Raw genomic sequence first — 19,251 nt, forward strand, 5'->3', positions numbered from 1 at the left:
CAAGTCGATAACGGTCAAAAACAACCGTTGGGTCCTTTACCTGTACAATAGCACGTGGTGTCACACACAGCCACCCTCAACCGAGTCGCCATTAACCACGTGACTGGTATACCAGTCCGATTAATCAATAACCCTGCCATCCACCCACAGGCGCAACTCAGTCATCGCAGGCTGCTGTACACACGTGCCTTGATGTACTGCACAGCACATAATACCTTTCACAAAACCACACTTTACTCCATTCCTAATGCGCCACACAAGTGCTATTAACGATCACCTGTGAAGGCCGGCACAGTACACGAGGGAGTGGTGTGGCGAGCACCACGCCCGGCCGCCTTTGTCTCCAGGTACTGATTCAGGTTGAGTGGACCTAGGGGAGGTCCAGGACGACTCGTAAGTCCGCCACTAACGTTGGTGGTGAGCGGGAATGAATCTCGGCTTTGCAGTGAGTCGACCATGGCACACACACACACAAGAGGTTCAGTACTCCTCAGAAACCCTACCTCCGGGAGTGTGTCTTCAAGTATGTAGAGCAGTAGTGGGGCCTCGTGGTTCAAGGAGCTGCAGTCTGTCATCTGCTTTGGACTGGAAAGACATCAAAGTAAAAGTGCACAATGTTAACATCTGGGGTGTGAACAAGAGCTTGCGACCAATGCACTTTTTCAGCTCAACGTGTCGCCTGCAAGTTTGTGAAAAACACCAAGCGCACAGCATGTCTCATGGACAAGACAATTCCATTGGTCAAGCTTCACTTTTCTATGATGCTGGACACAGGTCGAAACACCTAGGCCTGGGTCTTGGCTACTTCCTATCATGTGTGAAGTTTTGTTGAGATGTTTATAGGCACGTGCCCAGGTCACATGACCAATTTCCTCATTGCATGCTGTGACTGAATGCAACTAAAATAGTCAATAACAAATTAACATAATTCCATATTGCAAATAACTAAGATTGTATCTGGTAAACAAATATCTAAGATAGTGAAGAAAATCTTGGCATGTAAAACTAAGTGTGTGTTCTCGCCATTGACCTACAGACATATGGGAACATTGGTGTGGGAAGGCCAAAAGGTCAGATGACAAAAAAAGGACATTACATTTTACATATGAGTTTCAAGTCATATAGATTATAGTTTATTTTGTGTTAAAGTTGCTCTACTTCAAAGGTTGGTGATGTTATGCTGAGTGTTAGTTCTGTCAGATTTTAGAGGTTATTTTATATACAGACACATCATCATGGGACCTCCTTTGCCATACCAAAATATGAGAATAGGTTTTCCCCTTTTTTCTGGCAACAAAACAGTTGTGTTAAGATGTTAAAACACCAAACTGAAACCTTTTACAAGGAGTCATGTCTGCATTAACCACAATACGTGTGATAAAAATGCAAACAAAGAAATGTACTCTGATAATAAATGCATTGTCTTAGAAACTGATAAGAAAAAAAGAAAAAAAGCTGTCTCTGGTGTGGACTAATCAGTTTCAAAAACAATGCATACATTATCAGAGAACGTTTTTTTGTTTGCATTCTGACCACAAGCATTGTGGTTAATGCAGACATGACTCATTGTAAAAGGTTTCAGTTTGGTGTTTTAACATCTTAACACAACTGTTTTGTTGCCAGAAAAAAGGGGGAAATCTATTCTCAGAAACATTCTTGTCTGTGTGGACTGCAGAATATCCGTATTGTGAGAGCCAATGTGGTACCTTCACCACCAATTGAGGTCATTGTGCATTTATTGCAGCATTGCACTGTAAGTGCTCCGAGTAAATGGACTGAGACGGATGAGGGCGGAAAAGCACCTGTCCGGAAGCTTGTAGATGTAACCTTGGCCTCGCGAGGTCCACACGAGCACCTTGTTTGCAGCCAGGAAATCACCCCCAGTCCAGGGCCCATCGGCTGTCCTTGGCATGCAGCACCGTGCACAGAAGTTCTCCAGGCTAAGAACCTGCGGGAGGCGTGTACCGCACTAAAGTTCTCCAAACTAAGAACCTGCGGAAGGCGTGTACCGCACACGCGGAGCATCGTCACCACTATCACCACGCGTGGTGTCTTGATGGTAATAATTTACCGTCAACTTCCTGTGCAAGGTAAACCACTCAAGCAGGCCGCATCATCGTGGGACCTCCTGAGAATATGTTTTCCCCTTTTTTCTGGCAACAAAACAGCTGTGTTAAGATGTTACAACACCAAACTGAAACCTTTTACAATGAGTCATGTCTGCATTAACCACAATACTTGTGGTCAGAATGCAAAAAAAAACATACTCTGATAATATATGCATTGCCTTTGAAACTGATTGGTCCAAACCAGAGACAGCTTTCTTTCGAGCCTAGTCTCAACGGTGTTAGACCAGAGGACGCCTAAAGGCGTCAGTTCCTCTTCCACAAGTCTGCCAACTGCAACAATTAATACTAATACCACTAAATGCTCATGCCTCCGATTAGCACGGTTGGCTACGTACGGTGCGAAAGAAGTTCAACATACACACATACATACAATGCTGCAAACTGTGTCGCTGCAATTGAAGTACAAATCGTGCAGTGGATCGGACATGGCCCCTTGGTACTCGTGTTCAATATTAACTTATTTTCTCTCCTGATTTGAGCATTGGGGACTTGTTAAAACTAATCCGAGTGCACTCATCAACGGTGAAAGAAGAATGGAGTGGGATGATGATGATGAGGTGAGAGGCTTCTGTGAAGGAATCACCTTCCAGATGTGTGAGCAGACGAGCAGCAAGGTGCTCTGGGTGTAGGTGCAGAACGCGACGGCCTGAGCATCCAGACCATCCACCGCCATCGACTCCTTCTCAAACACCGGCTCCGAGTCCTTAGAAATGCAAACCACATTCATCCACCGCCATCCACCGCTGCAATCCACCTCACTGCTACGGTGCGGGAAGAGGCAGTTGCCTCTGTGGTCAGATTTAACTACGGCAAACTCAAAATAGGCAGGCGTGAGGGTCAGGATCGAACCCACGACCTCTTGTATACCAGGCGAGGTAGTTAACATCTCACCACCATGGCCTCCCTACACAGCGTGGGGAGGCCCTCATCCACCGGTAGACTGACAAGAATGGCTGCGTGTTGTGGGTTGGTGAAGGAGGGCGTGGGAAGGGTAGATGCTATGGCCAGAAATCAAATGCAGTTGACAAGGTTCAGAGTGCAGTGTGCTAAACACATCGCCACCCAAAACTTGGTGAAAACAGAAGTTGGGATATAACTACGAAGTGGAGGAGTGCAAGGGAAGAAGCGGAAAGAGCAGTGTGGTGACGCTGCAGTGCGGTGGTGGTGGTCGAACGCGATGAGGATGACTATAAACAGCCAGCGGGCCGGAAATAACGTGTGAAGGTCATGGGAACAATAACCATGGCAGTAGGGGTAGAAGAGTGATGACTGACCAACGAAATCTACATTGAGAACTCATTTCTTTGGAACTGCTTTTTGTGTTTAGTTTGTTGTCCTTCCCCCGCACCTCCGAGTAGCATGGTTGGCTATGTACGGTGCAAAAGAAGTGTAACATACCGACATATATGCGTGCAAAGTGCCATACACCCTAGGATGTTGCACTCAGAGTGAACACAGCACACGGATCATTGTGGATGATCCCAGGGCAACGCCTGCTATCTCTGACTTCTAGAACGTATCACTTACAGCCTTAAAATCAATCTCAGATTGTTTAAAATTTACTCTATAAATAGACACACAATAAAAAAAAATAACAAAGTTTAATGACGTGAAAACACAATTGGGTCAAACCTGAATGTTGTTGAGAACATTGCTTAGATTCCAAACCTTCAGCAAGCCAGCCACTGACACCCCGACCACAATGTCCTCTGGGGAGATACAAACATTGCACACGTGGATGCAGCGTGGTGATGCATTTCATGAGATGAACTAATGTCTACATATTCGAGCATTCCGTTTTGTTTACTTGTCCTACATAACACAACGCAAGGATGAGATTTTGAATGCATAGGGAGCTTACATCACATCTCCCCCATTCTCCTGCCTTGCTGCAGTCTACTTAAGGGGACCCCCCCCCCCCCAGTGCCAGCTATCCCTGTACACCAAAAGTCATGGGGTGGTCCTCATCCAGCAGTGGATTTAAAAAAGGGGCTCTTATGTAATCAATTGAATAATCATGGAGTCGCATTGACTTGGACATAGCATATCAACCAATTAGGACTCTAATGAAAACTAAAATGTCCACCTATCTTGAAAAGAGAGAAATACTCTTTAGAATATCACAGTGTCGGATATATTCAGACATACTGACCATCGTCCATGCTGAGATCGTGATGGTGCAAGTGCTTTCGTCCATGTGTCATCCTATTGATATGTTCCATAAATAAGTCATATTTCTAAAGCGATAGATAAGTACCTTCCATATAGCCGATTTGCGCTGCAGGGAATTAAAAATGCAGCTTTGATTTCACATTGATTAATGTTTGCAATATCTCCGATTCCTCGTGAGACACGAGTGTTTTTGTTTTTATACCGATTGCTCTTCATTTCATTGCTCTACTTTGTTTTATTTGCTTTGCATTTGTAATTTTGGTGGCACGTATCACTCTTGTAAATGAGACTCATCCTGGTCTCTTGAGTTCCCAAATGGCTAAAACAATTCATCTTGAACTATGTGGATTATTAGAATAATGTTGAAATGTTTATTCTGAGGTTGCCTCATTTGTAGAACTGCCCAAAGCGTAAATGTAAAAACAAACTACAATTCATAATACCCATCATACACAGCAAAACAAGGCATGTACCGAAGCTATTCTTATCCACTTAATGTAAAATAATCTGTAATCTAAACATGAATTTGTAAAAAAAAAATAACGCTAAAACTAAGAATGAAAGTGAGATGATGTCGTTTGAGAAATGGTGAATAGGCAAAATGTTCAGCTGTCAAAAAAACACATCACAATACATTCTACGAAAAATAAGAATAGGTTTTACCCTTTTGCAAGGCCTTTTGGCGTTCTCTGGTCTGGCACTGGTGAGACTAGGCCCTAAATAAGGCTGTCTCTGGTGTAGACCAATCAGTTTCAAAGACAATGGCATTTATTATCAGAGTTTGTTTGCATGTTCACCACAAGTGCGTGTGGTTAATGCAGACTTGATTCCTTGCTAAAGGTTTCTATTTGTTGGTTGAACATCTTAACACCAGTTTTATTGCCAGAAAGAGTAAAACCTATTCTTATATTTTCATACTTTGATATTGGCAAAAAGGTCCCGCAAGATATTCTTTATCATGATGTCCTTCTCATTGCAAACGTAGAGTGGATTTTTCTTTAAGATTTTGAGGAAGTCCATCGAATTATAGAGGTCTATGGTAAGGGTAAAGAAGCATTATTCTAAAACAGACCATACATAAGTTGATGCCATACTAGTTATTATCCTCCATCGAGGGAATGTGAAGTTTACATGCCTGGCTCAGGGCGAAAGACTACTCAGAGTGAAAATGAGCAGTCAACTATTTTGAAATTCCATTTTATATATATTTTTTATGTTTTAAAATTAACGCACGTACAAATAGTGTGTGGTGGAGTGGTCATTAGCAACACTGCACTATGAGCCCAGTGACTCCAGTTTAATTCCCAGTCATGGCTAGCACCAGTGGCAAGCGATAACTTCCCCATCACTCACCAGGTGAAGTATGGTCATGACAACCCCATGACTGAAACATTGAAGGGAAGTCTGTATCCAGCGGTGGATTGACCACAATGAGGTCAAGAAGAGGGGCATAGACAGGAAACGTTGTGGATAAGAGTAGTATCCGTCCCATTGATTAGTAGGAACCTGCGTGTGCGTTCCATTGACAATTTCTACAAATACCTCAACTAGTCAGATGGTAGTTGAATAGTGGTCAGTGAACACTCTATTTTTCAATCTATAACAGCGCATTTTGTTTTACATTATTTTTTGGAATTTTGAAAACATAGGTGGAAGCATCAGCTAAAAAAACGCTAAGCATTGTGTCAAAGCCCCAGTTTTTTCCCAAAAATGCCAGATAAAGAATACTGAAATACCACAAATGAAGACCGAAAAACATTGCATCAACATTTGAAATAATGTTAAACGTTTTATAATCCACAGCAATAGAATAAATTGTTCTCGTAATAAAAGGCCGGTTTTTTTCGAGCGAAAAAAATAACAAAAGCCTTCACTAAAATATATAGCGGAGCTTGTTGAGTCTTCTATTCGGAATGCCATTTTAAAAAAAATATATTCATAATCAGCTGCTGTTCAAATGTAGTTTGGACAAGTTTGAAAAGGAAAATTGCTGGAAAGCCTCTCAGAGAAATCAACAGCATCCTCAAGCCTGCATTTAAACATGGCCTTCGTTGCTAACGGCTTAACATTTTCCCACCAACTTCTCGAAACCATTCACGGTATCCAGCAGGCAAGGTCAAGTGACGGGTTGTGTGCAATCCTGTTGCAGTTTCAATGGTCTTAATGGAAGACAAGTGGATAATACTTATCGGGCACAAAACAGGACTTTGATGGAAAAAAAACGGATAAATTGTAAATTGAAAAGGAAGCGCTGCTTGGGCTCCGTTATACTTCTATGGCCAACAGCTCACAAACAAAGCAAAAAAATGCCCACAAACCACGACTTGCTTATTGACTTGGACAAAGTGGAACCCTAACACAGCGCAAAACAGATTGTTTTAGAGGACAAATACCACCACAAGCAACTCTCTCACTTTAAATGTATAAATCAACACGAAATAGACAGAACCACATTAGTCGGAACAAACATTCCCTTTGAAAACACAACAGTTTTGAAAGAACCAAGGGAACAATAATTATTTAATGTTTTATGAAGGTCAGATGAGGTACATACCGAGCGTTCTTGTGCACCTAAGGACACTTATGGTGGCCATCCAATTGGGTGCGTCCTTGGACGCCAGCGATCCCAGGACCTTGAGGGTGAGCGCGTCCAGGATGAGGACGTCGCTGTAGCAGCCGGAGCAGAGCAGCCAGCCCTCGTCCGCCGAGCCGTACGGGCACTTGTAGTACTGCGGGGAGCGCGCAGGTCGTCAGCTAACAACGGTGAACCACACCGAGATCAGTGAACCAAAAAACATCGAATTTAACAATTGGAAAAATCTGAAACTAAACTTAACGTATAAAGTCATAACCTTTTGATGATCACGAATCTCTGTTAAGGGGATGACCAAAGCAAGCGGGTAATTTTCAAATGTGTTACTTGGGCAATAAAATGGAGCACAACTTAGTTTATCTATCACTGCTGCAAAGCCTAGCCACCTGGCCGCATGAGCCCACTTGCCTGGCAGGGTCACGCACTCCCAAGAGAGGGCGGTCACAGCCGGGCTTGCCTCGCTTGAAGCAATGCAGGAAAGTTAAGCCGAGGGCTCGTTTGCTAGGGGCGCCATGTCTCAGGGAATCCGGCATGGGTTTTGAGTGTAAAAAAAAAAATCTAATTTGCTGCCAATTCCATCTCGCGTGACCAAGCCACCGCAACCGCCCCCCCCCATAAGTTTGTGAGGGCTCTCGTGCCCTTTCACGTGCCACGTTGCTTCTACAAAAGCCCCTTTTGGAGGCCACGACGTAGCAGCCTCGCACGCGCCGCGCCCCGGCTCAATCCACGGCCACGTCGCCGTGCTCTGGTAGGAAAAGCCGCCTCATGGATTGCACGCTCTCCCTGCACGCAAAAACAATCTGCCAGGTCTGGAGAGAGCGAAAGGCGGCATGGAGCGGGCATGCGGCCTGTCCCGGGCCAGCGGAATGGCAGGACAGACTAACCATCCAAAGGCCGTGCAAAGCAAAGGGTGAAATGGTCTCCATGTGGCAGTGAGCTACAGGGGAAAGAGCAGGCTCGACTCGCCCGAGGCACTGCAAGAATGGAGACACATTTTTGATAGAAATTCTCACAATCTCCCGCCATTATGTTTTCAGGTGCCGATTAATGTGCGTAATGAAATAATAATTATCAAACTTGACGAATGGGATTGCGATTGAGTAATCATAATATTTATTTGCTTTAGATATAGCACCCTTTACCTTGGGACAATAAGTGACTTAGATCACCATCTTATCTCAAACATTCTGAAAGTGCACAAACATTTAATGGAAGGGGAACAAATTCTTCCCGACAGAAGTATAGTCAGGATTTTTTATACATTTTAATGAATTTGCTGCGATTAAAACACTATTCATTTCATCTGAATACTATTTGCCTACCACTCATCCCAATTCGTCCACTGCGAAAATCTGTACATTCATGGCTTGGCGAGCACAACTCCCGATTCACACTTCTGACGGACCACATCGTGGGTATAAAATCCCACGAGTATCTTAGGGGCCATCCATAAATGACGTCACGCACCTGGGGGGGGGGGGGGGTCAGACATTTGTGACGATGTGTGATGAGGGGGGGGGGGTTTGAGAAATGTGACGTCACGTAAAAATGCGCAACTTTAAATAAATATAGAATTGTTATAACAACACTAATTGTTATAACAACACTCCTACAACATCAGAGTGCAGCGCCACATTAAATACGCACTACAATAACAATAGTTTAAAGCAATTTGAAGCATGTTTTATTTTTGGGGGGGGGGGCGGGCAGAGCTTTGTGACGTCATATTTTAGGGGGGGGGTCTGATTTTTGTAACGCCGTGTGACGAGGGGGGGGGGGTCAAAAATCGTCCAAAATCGCGTGACGTCATTTATGGACGCCCCCCTACTCGTACGTACTCGTGAGATGTAAAAAAGGCGCAGCATCTCACGAGCTCACGATTCACGTCGCCGTCTTCGCAGGGCTTCCCTCCCCTCCCCTCCACCTCCTTTGGCATCATCTCTCTCCTCCACTTGATACTCTCCGCTTCACAAACCACTGCCTCCTCTCCAATCCCCACATCAACCTCTGCGCCACGGTTGGTTGCCTCTTCTCTGCTGCTGCCGCCTCCGTTGTTTGGAACGATCCTCTACTGCACCGCTGTCTGCCTCCACCAATTAAAATCTCAATGCAAGACCCTTCCCTTCTCAATCACCGATGGTTAACCTTTCACCTCGTGCCTACACTGTCTATTCGTCATACCTCCCCTCGGGCACGACAACTTTACATTTTGATATTTATGCATATTTTGTGTACAATTTTAGCTCATCTCGCCTTGACTAAAATGTTGTCGTCTTGTTTGTTAAATTAGTGTTTTGACATTATTTGGGTCTTTCGGTAAAGTCACGTAATAGGTTCAAAGAAAATAACAAAAGTTTTTGTTATATGAATTCCTGCAGTCACGAAAGCTTTAAGTCAAAATTTAGTGTTTTGACATTTAGATTATATTTCTTTTAGCTTCGAGATGTAATTAAAAGTGCCATGAAAATCATACATTGTGTTTCGGTAGTGTGTGTGTATGTTTATGGTGGTAGCTTGGGGAAGCCTTCATGCATTGATCAAGGCTGAGAACGATGATTTATTTTACACACATATATGTATAAAACTTACTGCACTCGAGTATAACATCCATAACATATATCTGTTTTCCTATGTATATGCACAATATATCTTGTGAAAAAGACAACTCGATAATCACGTCTATATGAGATTGTAAGCTTACATTTATGCATTCAAACGTATTGCCAGCATATTTGTTTTAGATATGGCACCATACGACAATGGCCTCGTCTTATAAATGATGACTCGGGGATGTTTATCGTGCACAGGTACTTTACAACCAATGTTTTTCTCTGGTAATACTGTACCGGACAAAATTTACTGACTAAAATAATGATATCATCAATTACACGCAATGTGACTTCGTGGAAAATACACTTAAATGTTGGGTCATCCAGAGGCCACACAAATGATGTACAGGATGTTATTAGCTTCGTAAAAAAATTAAGTGAATACTTACATGCATTTCTGTATGTACGTACGGATGCTGCCTGAACTCCACACAGCGCCCATCGCTTACATCCCACAGACACATTTGCCTATTGAAATAAAATTAATGGAAAAAAATCATGTCACACTCACATTGCGATAAACACATCCAACATTAAGCTGATTGAGAAATGGCCGCAATCTTTTCAATCTATTTAGGAACACAATTTTGTCCATTTGACGTTTTCTTTTAAGTTTTGGTACGAATGTTGAATAATTTGGAGCACATTCTTAATAAATACAATGAAAGCAGGAGTCAAATTATTATTTTGAGCACAGCTGATTCTGTTGAAGACTTATTATTTTCATGTTTAAAGCTGAATATTTAAGATAAATTAATCTGCTAATAACTACAATTTTTTTCTTTTTTTACAGCCAACATTGAATATTTCAGATATATTTCTAAAATACCTTATTCATTTTACTTCTCATACGTAAAATCACTGAAGCAGTTTCAGATAACCACATAATGAATATTTACACACACTGTTATTTTTTTGAATTCCCAACAAATCAAACACAAAAAGATCGCGGCATACCGCCTCTTACAGGCACTCGGACGCACGCAGATATATATCATTTAATTCATTAGCAGGGGTTAAACTATTAGCAATAACAATTTGGGCGTGTAATGTCATCACTTACACACACAAAAAAGAAATCCGGCGGGCTACAACCCGCTTCCGCCACGACTATCAATCTCCTTACGCACGCTAACATGCATTATGCAATAAAAGGCACAAAGGCACAAATTATCCCATAACGAGATGCCATATGGCGAAGGACCCCTCTGTTGCCGGGCTGCGGTAAGCGTGCGGAGTTAATGGACTGGATTTAACATAGGCGTGGATAATCGTCGACGGGGGTCGCCCGAGCGAGCGGCGACGGGCGAGCGTTCACACCAAAGGCCCATTCAGGTTCACGTCTAAGACCCACACGCTGGGACGGGCCCTCGACACGGCTCTGGGAACAATTACAAGCTGTGCCTCATTAAAAGCCACGATCCCCCACCGCCTGTGCCACACGCACGCGCGCACGCGCGCCGTGTGCGTGCACGGGGGCGCTCACCACCCACGCGTGGCCGCGTTCCTGCCCTGCGCGGCTCGCCATGGACTCCTCGACGCGACGCCAAACGCCTCTTCCGACGCGTTAGGCGCACCCAGCACCGTGCACTGACGACGTGTTGGCACGCGCCAACGAAAACAAACTGCGCACAATGTTTAACAATTCACGTTTTTTTTTAATTAATTTACAAACGGAATATTTTTCGTACTATCTGGAGTATGAGGGATTTTTTTTCCCATCTCAATTTTCAAATGAATCCAAAAATATCTGAAAATATTTCAGAAGAACCTAAAAACGTTGTTTCAGATTGATTCGAAAATGTGACGTCTCAGGCAGTGACTTCATTGACATTGTCACATCTTTGTCTTCCACTCCAAAAGTGCCATCACGTGATATAAATTTTTATGAAATTAGTGAAACGTAAAAGTGTTTACATTAGAATTATTGCTTTACTGACGGAACTTGGTAGAAATAAAAAAAAATCAATAATTAATGTTTAATATGATTTAAAACAGTAAACTGATTGCATAAACAATGAGCATTATAACATATAGAATACTCTTACTTTTGAACATAAAATAATCCTAAATTAAATCTGAAACTGGACGTTATGAATCCAAAATCTGAAATGTTTTAATCTGAAACCCTCCTTATTGGGTATATATTAGATAGTACAATATATACAAGTACACCATACTGTGCATGCAATTAGGCAGTGTTGCGTGAAAATAACATATGCAGGCATTTTGGTCATAGACTCACGCATCACTGAATCATAAAATTAATAATGCCCAGGCCTTTATCAATCCACTGATGAAAGTCTTCCTATGCTGTCTTGGTCACGGGGGGGTTGCGTGAACATACTTCATCATGATAGGCAGTGCAGGTTGGTGAATGGGAGGGCTCGTGATTGGTTTAGATATTACTCGCCACTGATGTCAGCTGTAACCGATAATCAAACTAAGTCCATCAACTGACTGAATGACAGGTGTGGTTCTTCCTGTTATCCCCAGATTGTATGAAGATGCTAGGAAGAGCCTAACCCTTACTTTTGGAAAAAAAACCTTTTCTATTAGAGTATTTTCCAAAATAAATATGCATATATGTTATCACACGGCAGGTGCCGTGTGATAATATCGTAGTGCTGCACTGTCGCTAAAACCGCGGGTCTTCGGTGCAAATTGAGAAGAGTTTTATGCCCTGCACATCCACATTAAACGTGTACAGCCGTTTTAGCTTTTGTTGTGCAGTCTGCAGTTACCGGGCTTGAGATGCCCATCTTGCGACACATAAAGTGTGTAAGTTTAATCTCAGGTGGCCAAGCACCTTCATTCCATTTGGCGGTGACAAGTACGACTGTCCGATTTCAAACACGTTCATTGCAGTGATTGTCAATTGCAGTGCGAAAGAGTGTAACTAGTGTGAGCAGTTTAACATGGCATACGCCAAGCCATGGCATTTAGTGGCGTCACACATGCCTATTAAAAATAGGGTGAGGTGTAACAAACATGTTTTACAATTTGCTGATCAAATTAAAAGTGACCGAGAAAAAAACTTTCCACCGTGAGTTTTTACCATACAAAAACATCTTGCATGTAAATATAAGTCAACCATACTGCATTGTGGGCTCTTTAAAGTGGATTTGATGCCTTTGCTGTGTATCATTAACAAAGTCAATACTGCAAAGGGTACAATTAAAATAGGTGATGTTTACAATTCTCTAAGCTTTAACGAGAATTGTGAAAATAAATCTATTTTAATCACTGAAATGTGCTTCTTTTACCGTAAGAGTGGCATACTTGTTAATCTGTACATTTGTAAATGACAAGAAGGAAAACAAGAGTTTAAACATCGCCCTAAATTAACGTACAAAATATCTAATTTTAGCATTAAGTAATCTATTTCAAATTAATTTTTGATAATATAATTATTCCGCGGTTTTCATATCTCCTGCACTATGAGGCACCATAGTTCCGTTTTGTTATATAGCTAAAGGGCATATGATTCACAGATTGAAAAGGTTTTTACACTAGTTATACACGCAAGGAATCTAACGTGTAATAATTAACGTCTTAAGATGTATGTAAATTCTCTGACCGTTATACCTTTCAGCGATATAATTCATGAGACTATACGAGACAGAAACAATGAGACGTTCAAAGCAGGACAAAAAATATATTCTTGAATCAAATCACAGTCGCAAATCATTCAAAGTTATCCAATTATGCAGAAGAAGGCTGGTAAATATTAGATGCCTTGTATGCAACAATAGACAGCCCTTATTCACAGTCCTTACTCTTGTCTGCACTGGACGCTGTACAACAAATATATTATTGTTATCATCGCTACGGATGATATTTGACTCTTTTTCAGGAGGGTCATGCCAAGTTTCCACAGGAGGGGTACGATGATTTATATGCATAATCACAATTTAATATATTTTGCTCAATTAATATTTGGATGCTACTTGATGGAGGGATCTGTAATATCAAGATGGGAACAGACCATCCATCAACAATGGACTGTTCAGAGTTATGCTTGCCTCTTGGCAACACAAGAGGTAAATGGTAATGGTGCAATTGCGCCATCTTCCGTTTGAGAGCGGCGAGGGATCTGCAGACGTGTCGGTCGTGTTGCACAGGGCCTCCCAAATGGCGGACCTGGGAGGGATTTTTGGGAAAATTATCATTCCGCTCCCAATGCCCTTGCTGGTCAGGCTCTGGGCTGGCGGATCGATGCAATAGCAGAAGACGCCTCTCCACCTGTACGGCAGAGGATCTACACAACAGCGGGCAATGGCGATGCATTGATTTGCCTATCAATATTGATTCTTAAGGCTTACGTTGTGTGCCGCATCTGATCGCACCGTGTATCAATTCGTTATTGACTGCGTATGCAAATCACAGCGCGTATTATATTGTAATGGTGCATTTAGGCTATTGCAACGAATACAACGGCGAAATGGTGCAAATGAGACGGTGAAGACTGTGCAAAAAATTGATTCTGAAATAGGATGGCAACGCTGAATCGTAAGAATTCCTCGAATGGGCAGGAGGTGAAGCATGGCTCAGCTTAGCTCTTTCAGTGTCAGAAATTGTCACGGAAAACCGTCTCGTGTTTTATTTCACTTTTCGCTCCACCCACGGCTGTTTCACGGCACCCCTAAACTGCCACCACCTATGTCCTGCGATGTCACAGCCCGCGTGGCACCTGCAACACGACGAGATAATTGCATTGCTCCATCTCCTCAGTGGATGTGTTCTATTAATTGGCACCAATGCGGTCATTATTCTCGACCGCCTCCCATCATCTCTCGCAGCGACGCATCTTGCTCAAGCCCACGAGCTCGTCATAGCAGTTTGAATGACGTCACACCGCGTCCTGTAATCCACGTGTTTTTTTTTATCGCTCTGCTTCTCAAGGAAAACTCAAGGCGTGCAACATTTGAGTGTATAAATTGATATGATTAAATATGCCTCAACATACACTTATGTCAATCTTACTCGGTACATCGCCGGGCATGACGAGCGGAGGTGATTATAATTCCAATTAGTTTGCACGTGCGCGCAAGCTGGTGAGAAATCACTGTGGTTGTGATCCCATTTGTTTTACAAACTGTCGTGAATTTCATAGCCCAGATTTATGACCGCATGCTTATGAATATATATTTTATTCATGAGAACAAATATATTAAATAGTAATTTGTCATGCAGTCAAATGCTTTAATTTAACCAATATAAATCTATGGAGATTTAATAAAGGTACTGTATGAATAAATAAATATGAATGATGAGATTTAAATCATCCATTGGGCCTCATGAATTTTCACCCCAAGTATTAAAATTCCTCTCATCCAGGGTTGCTGCAATATTCATTTTCACGAAATTATATAAAATGTTATGAAAAAACTATATCAGTTTGCCATAGCTATCAGATATATTTCGGATAAGATTGTCTTGGAATTGAGGGATTTTTTTGTTTGTTAGATCGCGTAAATAAAAATGTGTTGTTAAACCAGGCACTGCCCGATAGTCAATTAGTAAGGTTTGTCACGTAAATAAAACGTGCCAATTCGTTTCCAGTTCATCACACGGGTGAGTAAACCCACAACATTTTAAATTAAAGTACGACGTTTCGCCGGTAATTACAACCAGCCTAATCAATTACAACCAACATGCCAATTGGTTAGTAACGTTAGTAACGAATTGACGTGTTGTTTTGTTTACCAATCGACTTGTCGGGTGTGTCGTTAAACCCCCAAAATATCTTTCATATGGATATTGGTCGCGAAAGCCGACCACTACGTGTTACACTAGATCGTATTGTGTCTGTCCTTTTATGTACGTCGAGTACAAAATATGACACTTTAAAAGTTCTCGGACTGCGGGTCACAACATGACATGAGGCTGGCTCGTGTCTTTGACCCCCGCTACAATCACAATCCGTGTAAGCGCGCACGTCTGCCAGTTAGTTGCACGGCGATTAAACGAAAACGATGAAGACGATGACGTCTTGCGATGCCCATGGCTCCCGGTGAAAGGGATACTGTGGCCATGGCGACTATTTTCAAGCGTGGATGAAGCGACGGGGTTTTTTTTTATTTCGTGAATAATTTACAAGAGCATGAGGCAGAGCCATCGAGCACGCCCAGACACGGGGCTGTCTCGAACGGCGATGGAATGAGCGCAAAGCTGCCTGCAACATTCTCAAACTCGCTTTGGTGATGAATGGGAATTTGCACGCGACAGCATTTAACTGTCCATTCGCAAACGCATCCACTCGCTCGGGTTTACAGTTCCCGCTGATCACACTTTGAAGCTGGTTTGTAAAATGCGCCAAAGAAGGTCTGATCGTCTTCTTGGTTCTTTCAGTAAAGTCACGTAGAATGGAAATAATAAAATAATAAAAATAAAACATTATGCAATATTATATTATTATATTATGTTGTATTTTTATAATAAAATATTATGTTTTATTTTTATAATAAAACATAAAATATAATATTATTTTATTATGTTTTATTTTTATTATTTTATTATTTCCATTCTACGTGACTTTACCGAAAGAACCAAGAAGATGAATCCCTGCAGTCACGAAAGCTTTCAATCGAAATTTAAGGTCTGATCAGTATGGGCAAACCTTTGTGACGTGTAGCGTTTATGTAACGTCGAGCATCTTCATGCATTTTTTGAATGAACATGCTTCATGCTCATTGCCGGCAATCCCAGTTTGATCCCTCAGCGCGGCTAACATCAGTGATGAGGGATATCTGAACGGGCCCTGACCCCACTACCGCCACGCGACTGCCCCCTCCCTTTCCCATTCAAGAATCCCTCGCTGGCCAGAATGGTGAAGTGTGGTGAAACTTCCCGAATGATTGGACATGGAGCAAGAATGCCTTCATCCAGCAGTGGATTGACAAAGTGCCTGAAAATTACTTCAAACATGACAGGACCCCATGATTGCCAATAAGATTGGATAATCCGGCAGCATGTTGAACAAGCCCGCCTCTCCTGATGGCACATGGAGAGTCGAAACCTATCCAGACAAGTATTGGTCTGGTTTAACCAATAGGCGCATGGATTAAACAACTCTGTTTTATTTACGTGTAGAGTTTACACACAATCACAGAAACACAGTGAACGTGGGCCAAAGGTTACAATCACAAAGGTCCGTGTTGTTACTGGGACTCTGCTCATATTTGCCTTACCCATAATTCTCCACAGCAATGCATCATGAGTGTGCATATTTCATGTACATGTTTTTTGTATTGTTAACAATCATAATGACCTAGAACATGTCAACATGCCTGAATGCTCGAGTCTCATCCAGTTTCATGTTGACAGTGAGGAAACGTGGCTGATGGGGAATCACGTAATGCCATCAGCTGATAAGTGGCACGCCGAGGAGAGAGTTGTAAGCCTTTAAGCCAACTGGCCTGGAATTCCATCCAATCAGCCCACAGGAAGTCACAGTAACTGTATGCTATGCAATGTATTGATTGCATAGCATTAACCAAAACGATACATTCCAATTATTCCAGCAGAGGGAGCCATTGGCCAAGAAAATTCAAAAGTTCACGGGTAGAGACGATTCATCAATCCACAAGATCTCGTGGTTGTTCCTGTCACATGCATTGAATTTTGAACGTAAAAATACAGTGGCTCTTTTCATTCATATATGTTGTATGTGAATGGTTCATGGAAATCCTGCAGCCATGAGAGCAGTGATGGCCAACCCATACGTGTGAGTGGCCCATATGAGTCAGTGGGCCACATGAGAGCAGTGATGGGCAACCCACACGAGTGAGTGGCCCACACGAGTGAGTGGGCCACATGAGTCAGTGGGCCTCGTGAGCGGCCCTCCTCCACCTCAGTGGGCCGCAGGTTTCAAATCGTGCTTGTGTACTAATCACGACCCCACGCATGGCCCTAGGGCCGTGACGCACTTAGACCAGGCCACCACGAGGGTCTACACAGGACGTAGCTTGCCCGCCAGGCCACATGGTTCCCAGCACTGCACTAGAGCGTATATATGCTGCACAACAGCGCAAAAAAGGAGAAATGATTCTTGAATAAAATGATACAATGGCTGGGGTGTGTGGGTGAAGCTGTGCATGCCAAATAATTTTTTTAGCATACTATTATCTTAAGAACACCATGATCACTATAATAAGCACACCATTATCTTATTACAGTACGTACGTGTGTAATGATATTTGTTTACATGTATCTATATCGTGTCATTATCATCACTGATGGTGGATGCCCATGACAGATGCGTTCCATTTTTCGCGATCTTCATTTGTCTCTCAGGGAGAGTTCCGTCCGACCGTCTCACATTGCCCCACCAACTCACCCATTTCCTTCCCCTTTCCTTCTGCCATTTCCTTTGCAGAACAATTTTCGTCGCGTCTCGAGCTATGACCGTCTAAGGATACGTCCTGCGTGTGCCACCCTTCCTTCTCATCCGACTTGCAGCCATTCTTTCTCATTGTCACGAGAGCTTACATTATTCACTTGTCTCTGACACCACATCTCGAATACATTTCACCTTTCCACCGCATCCTTTCACAGTGTCCATCTTTCACTGGCTAGTCCCCTGAACTTCACACGGACACCGTCAATATCTTCACGCTCACAATTATGTCCGGCCTCTTTCTTGTCCCTGCCCCCTCTGACCTCTTTAAAAGCGGGCTTGGCTAAGCCAATTGATTGCTGCAATTCGGAACAATCAGTGATTGATGTTACACAACACCTAAACTCAAATGCTACCCCGAGATACCGTGCAGGCATGACGGGGCTACGAGATAAGAATCGCACCACAAAGGCCTTCAGATTTAAAAGGACGGGCACAACTGACGACACTCATCGGCCAATTAGGCCTCGACAAGCTGACAAGAGCAGAGAACGAGGGGCAGCTTTTCATTGTGCATAGACCGATGTGAGGTTGAGAGAGAAAGCAATGTTCGTGTCACACTAACCAGATGCCCGTGCTCCAGTGACAGACCGGTAGTGTCAGGGGGCTGCAGAGAGCTGAGCCCCCTCCCTTCTACATTCTCAGAGCCAAGTCAAAGACTATTGGTACAATATTTAACACCCGTGGTAATTTAAGCGATTGGCGTGTGCAGCCTTTGCTCACATACACCAGCGAGTGGGAGCCAGAGCAGAACGCGCAGTAGATAAAATCAGATTGTAATCGTCACTCATTCTGTTTTGGGTGTAGCATTTGGTTAAAGTTTGTCTAACATTGTGTCGTGCCCACCCTTGCGTTTCTTCTGTACGCCCCCTCCCTTTAAACAAGGTCATGCGACAGGGGCTGTGCAAGTGCCTCCAACTTATTGTGCAATGTATTCTCTGTGTGGCACCGTCTCCGTAAACTGTAGGAGCACGTGGACATTTCTGAATGCAGTGTGGAAGTGGGAATTCTGTAGGGACACGTGGTTCCCAGAGGCGGACGCTGCAGAAGTGAGAGCATTAGTGACCATACTGCACTGATGAGTCATAATAATAGCAGAACCGGTCCACAGTTGAGTTTCTCTCACTGCTGTCTGTTGGTCAAATTGACTAAACTGTTGTTTGGTTGTGGCCTCCGACAAGAGGACCACAATGCACTCTTTCGGAACTACTGATGGTTTTTGCATAATGCACAAAGGCTTTTTGTACGCGTTTCCCTGTTGTTCTTTGAAACGTATGTACATTATCTTTAAAACCTTTACGGTGTTTGCCTTACATTGGCTGGTATTTTGGTATATCTCCGAAAACC

The 19,251-nt window shown here is 43.0% G+C and overlaps 1 protein-coding gene across 4 annotated transcripts in view; it reads right to left on the minus strand.

Moving 5' to 3' along the window:
- Nucleotides 1–19,251, minus strand: part of LOC144935569 (WD repeat-containing protein 7-like) — a 116,497-nt gene that overhangs the window by 91,008 nt on the left and 6,238 nt on the right. For 3 of the 4 annotated variants that reach the window (XM_078862365.1, XM_078862366.1, XM_078862364.1), the window contains exons 3-8: nucleotides 9,893–9,971; nucleotides 6,856–7,030; nucleotides 3,762–3,838; nucleotides 2,713–2,832; nucleotides 1,803–1,948; nucleotides 504–585 (exon numbers count right to left, since the gene is read on the minus strand). In XM_078862365.1, coding sequence (XP_078718491.1) covers nucleotides 504–585; nucleotides 1,803–1,948; nucleotides 2,713–2,832; nucleotides 3,762–3,838; nucleotides 6,856–7,030; nucleotides 9,893–9,971 — 679 coding nt within the window. Of the gene's footprint in view, nucleotides 1–503; nucleotides 586–1,802; nucleotides 1,949–2,712; nucleotides 2,833–3,761; nucleotides 3,839–6,855; nucleotides 7,031–9,892; nucleotides 9,972–10,566; nucleotides 10,640–19,251 lie in introns of those variants that run through there. The other variant, XM_078862367.1, reaches the window with a different exon arrangement.

Source organism: Lampetra fluviatilis, chromosome 13 (assembly GCF_964198595.1).
Source record: "Lampetra fluviatilis chromosome 13, kcLamFluv1.1, whole genome shotgun sequence".
NCBI lineage: Eukaryota > Metazoa > Chordata > Hyperoartia > Petromyzontiformes > Petromyzontidae > Lampetra > Lampetra fluviatilis.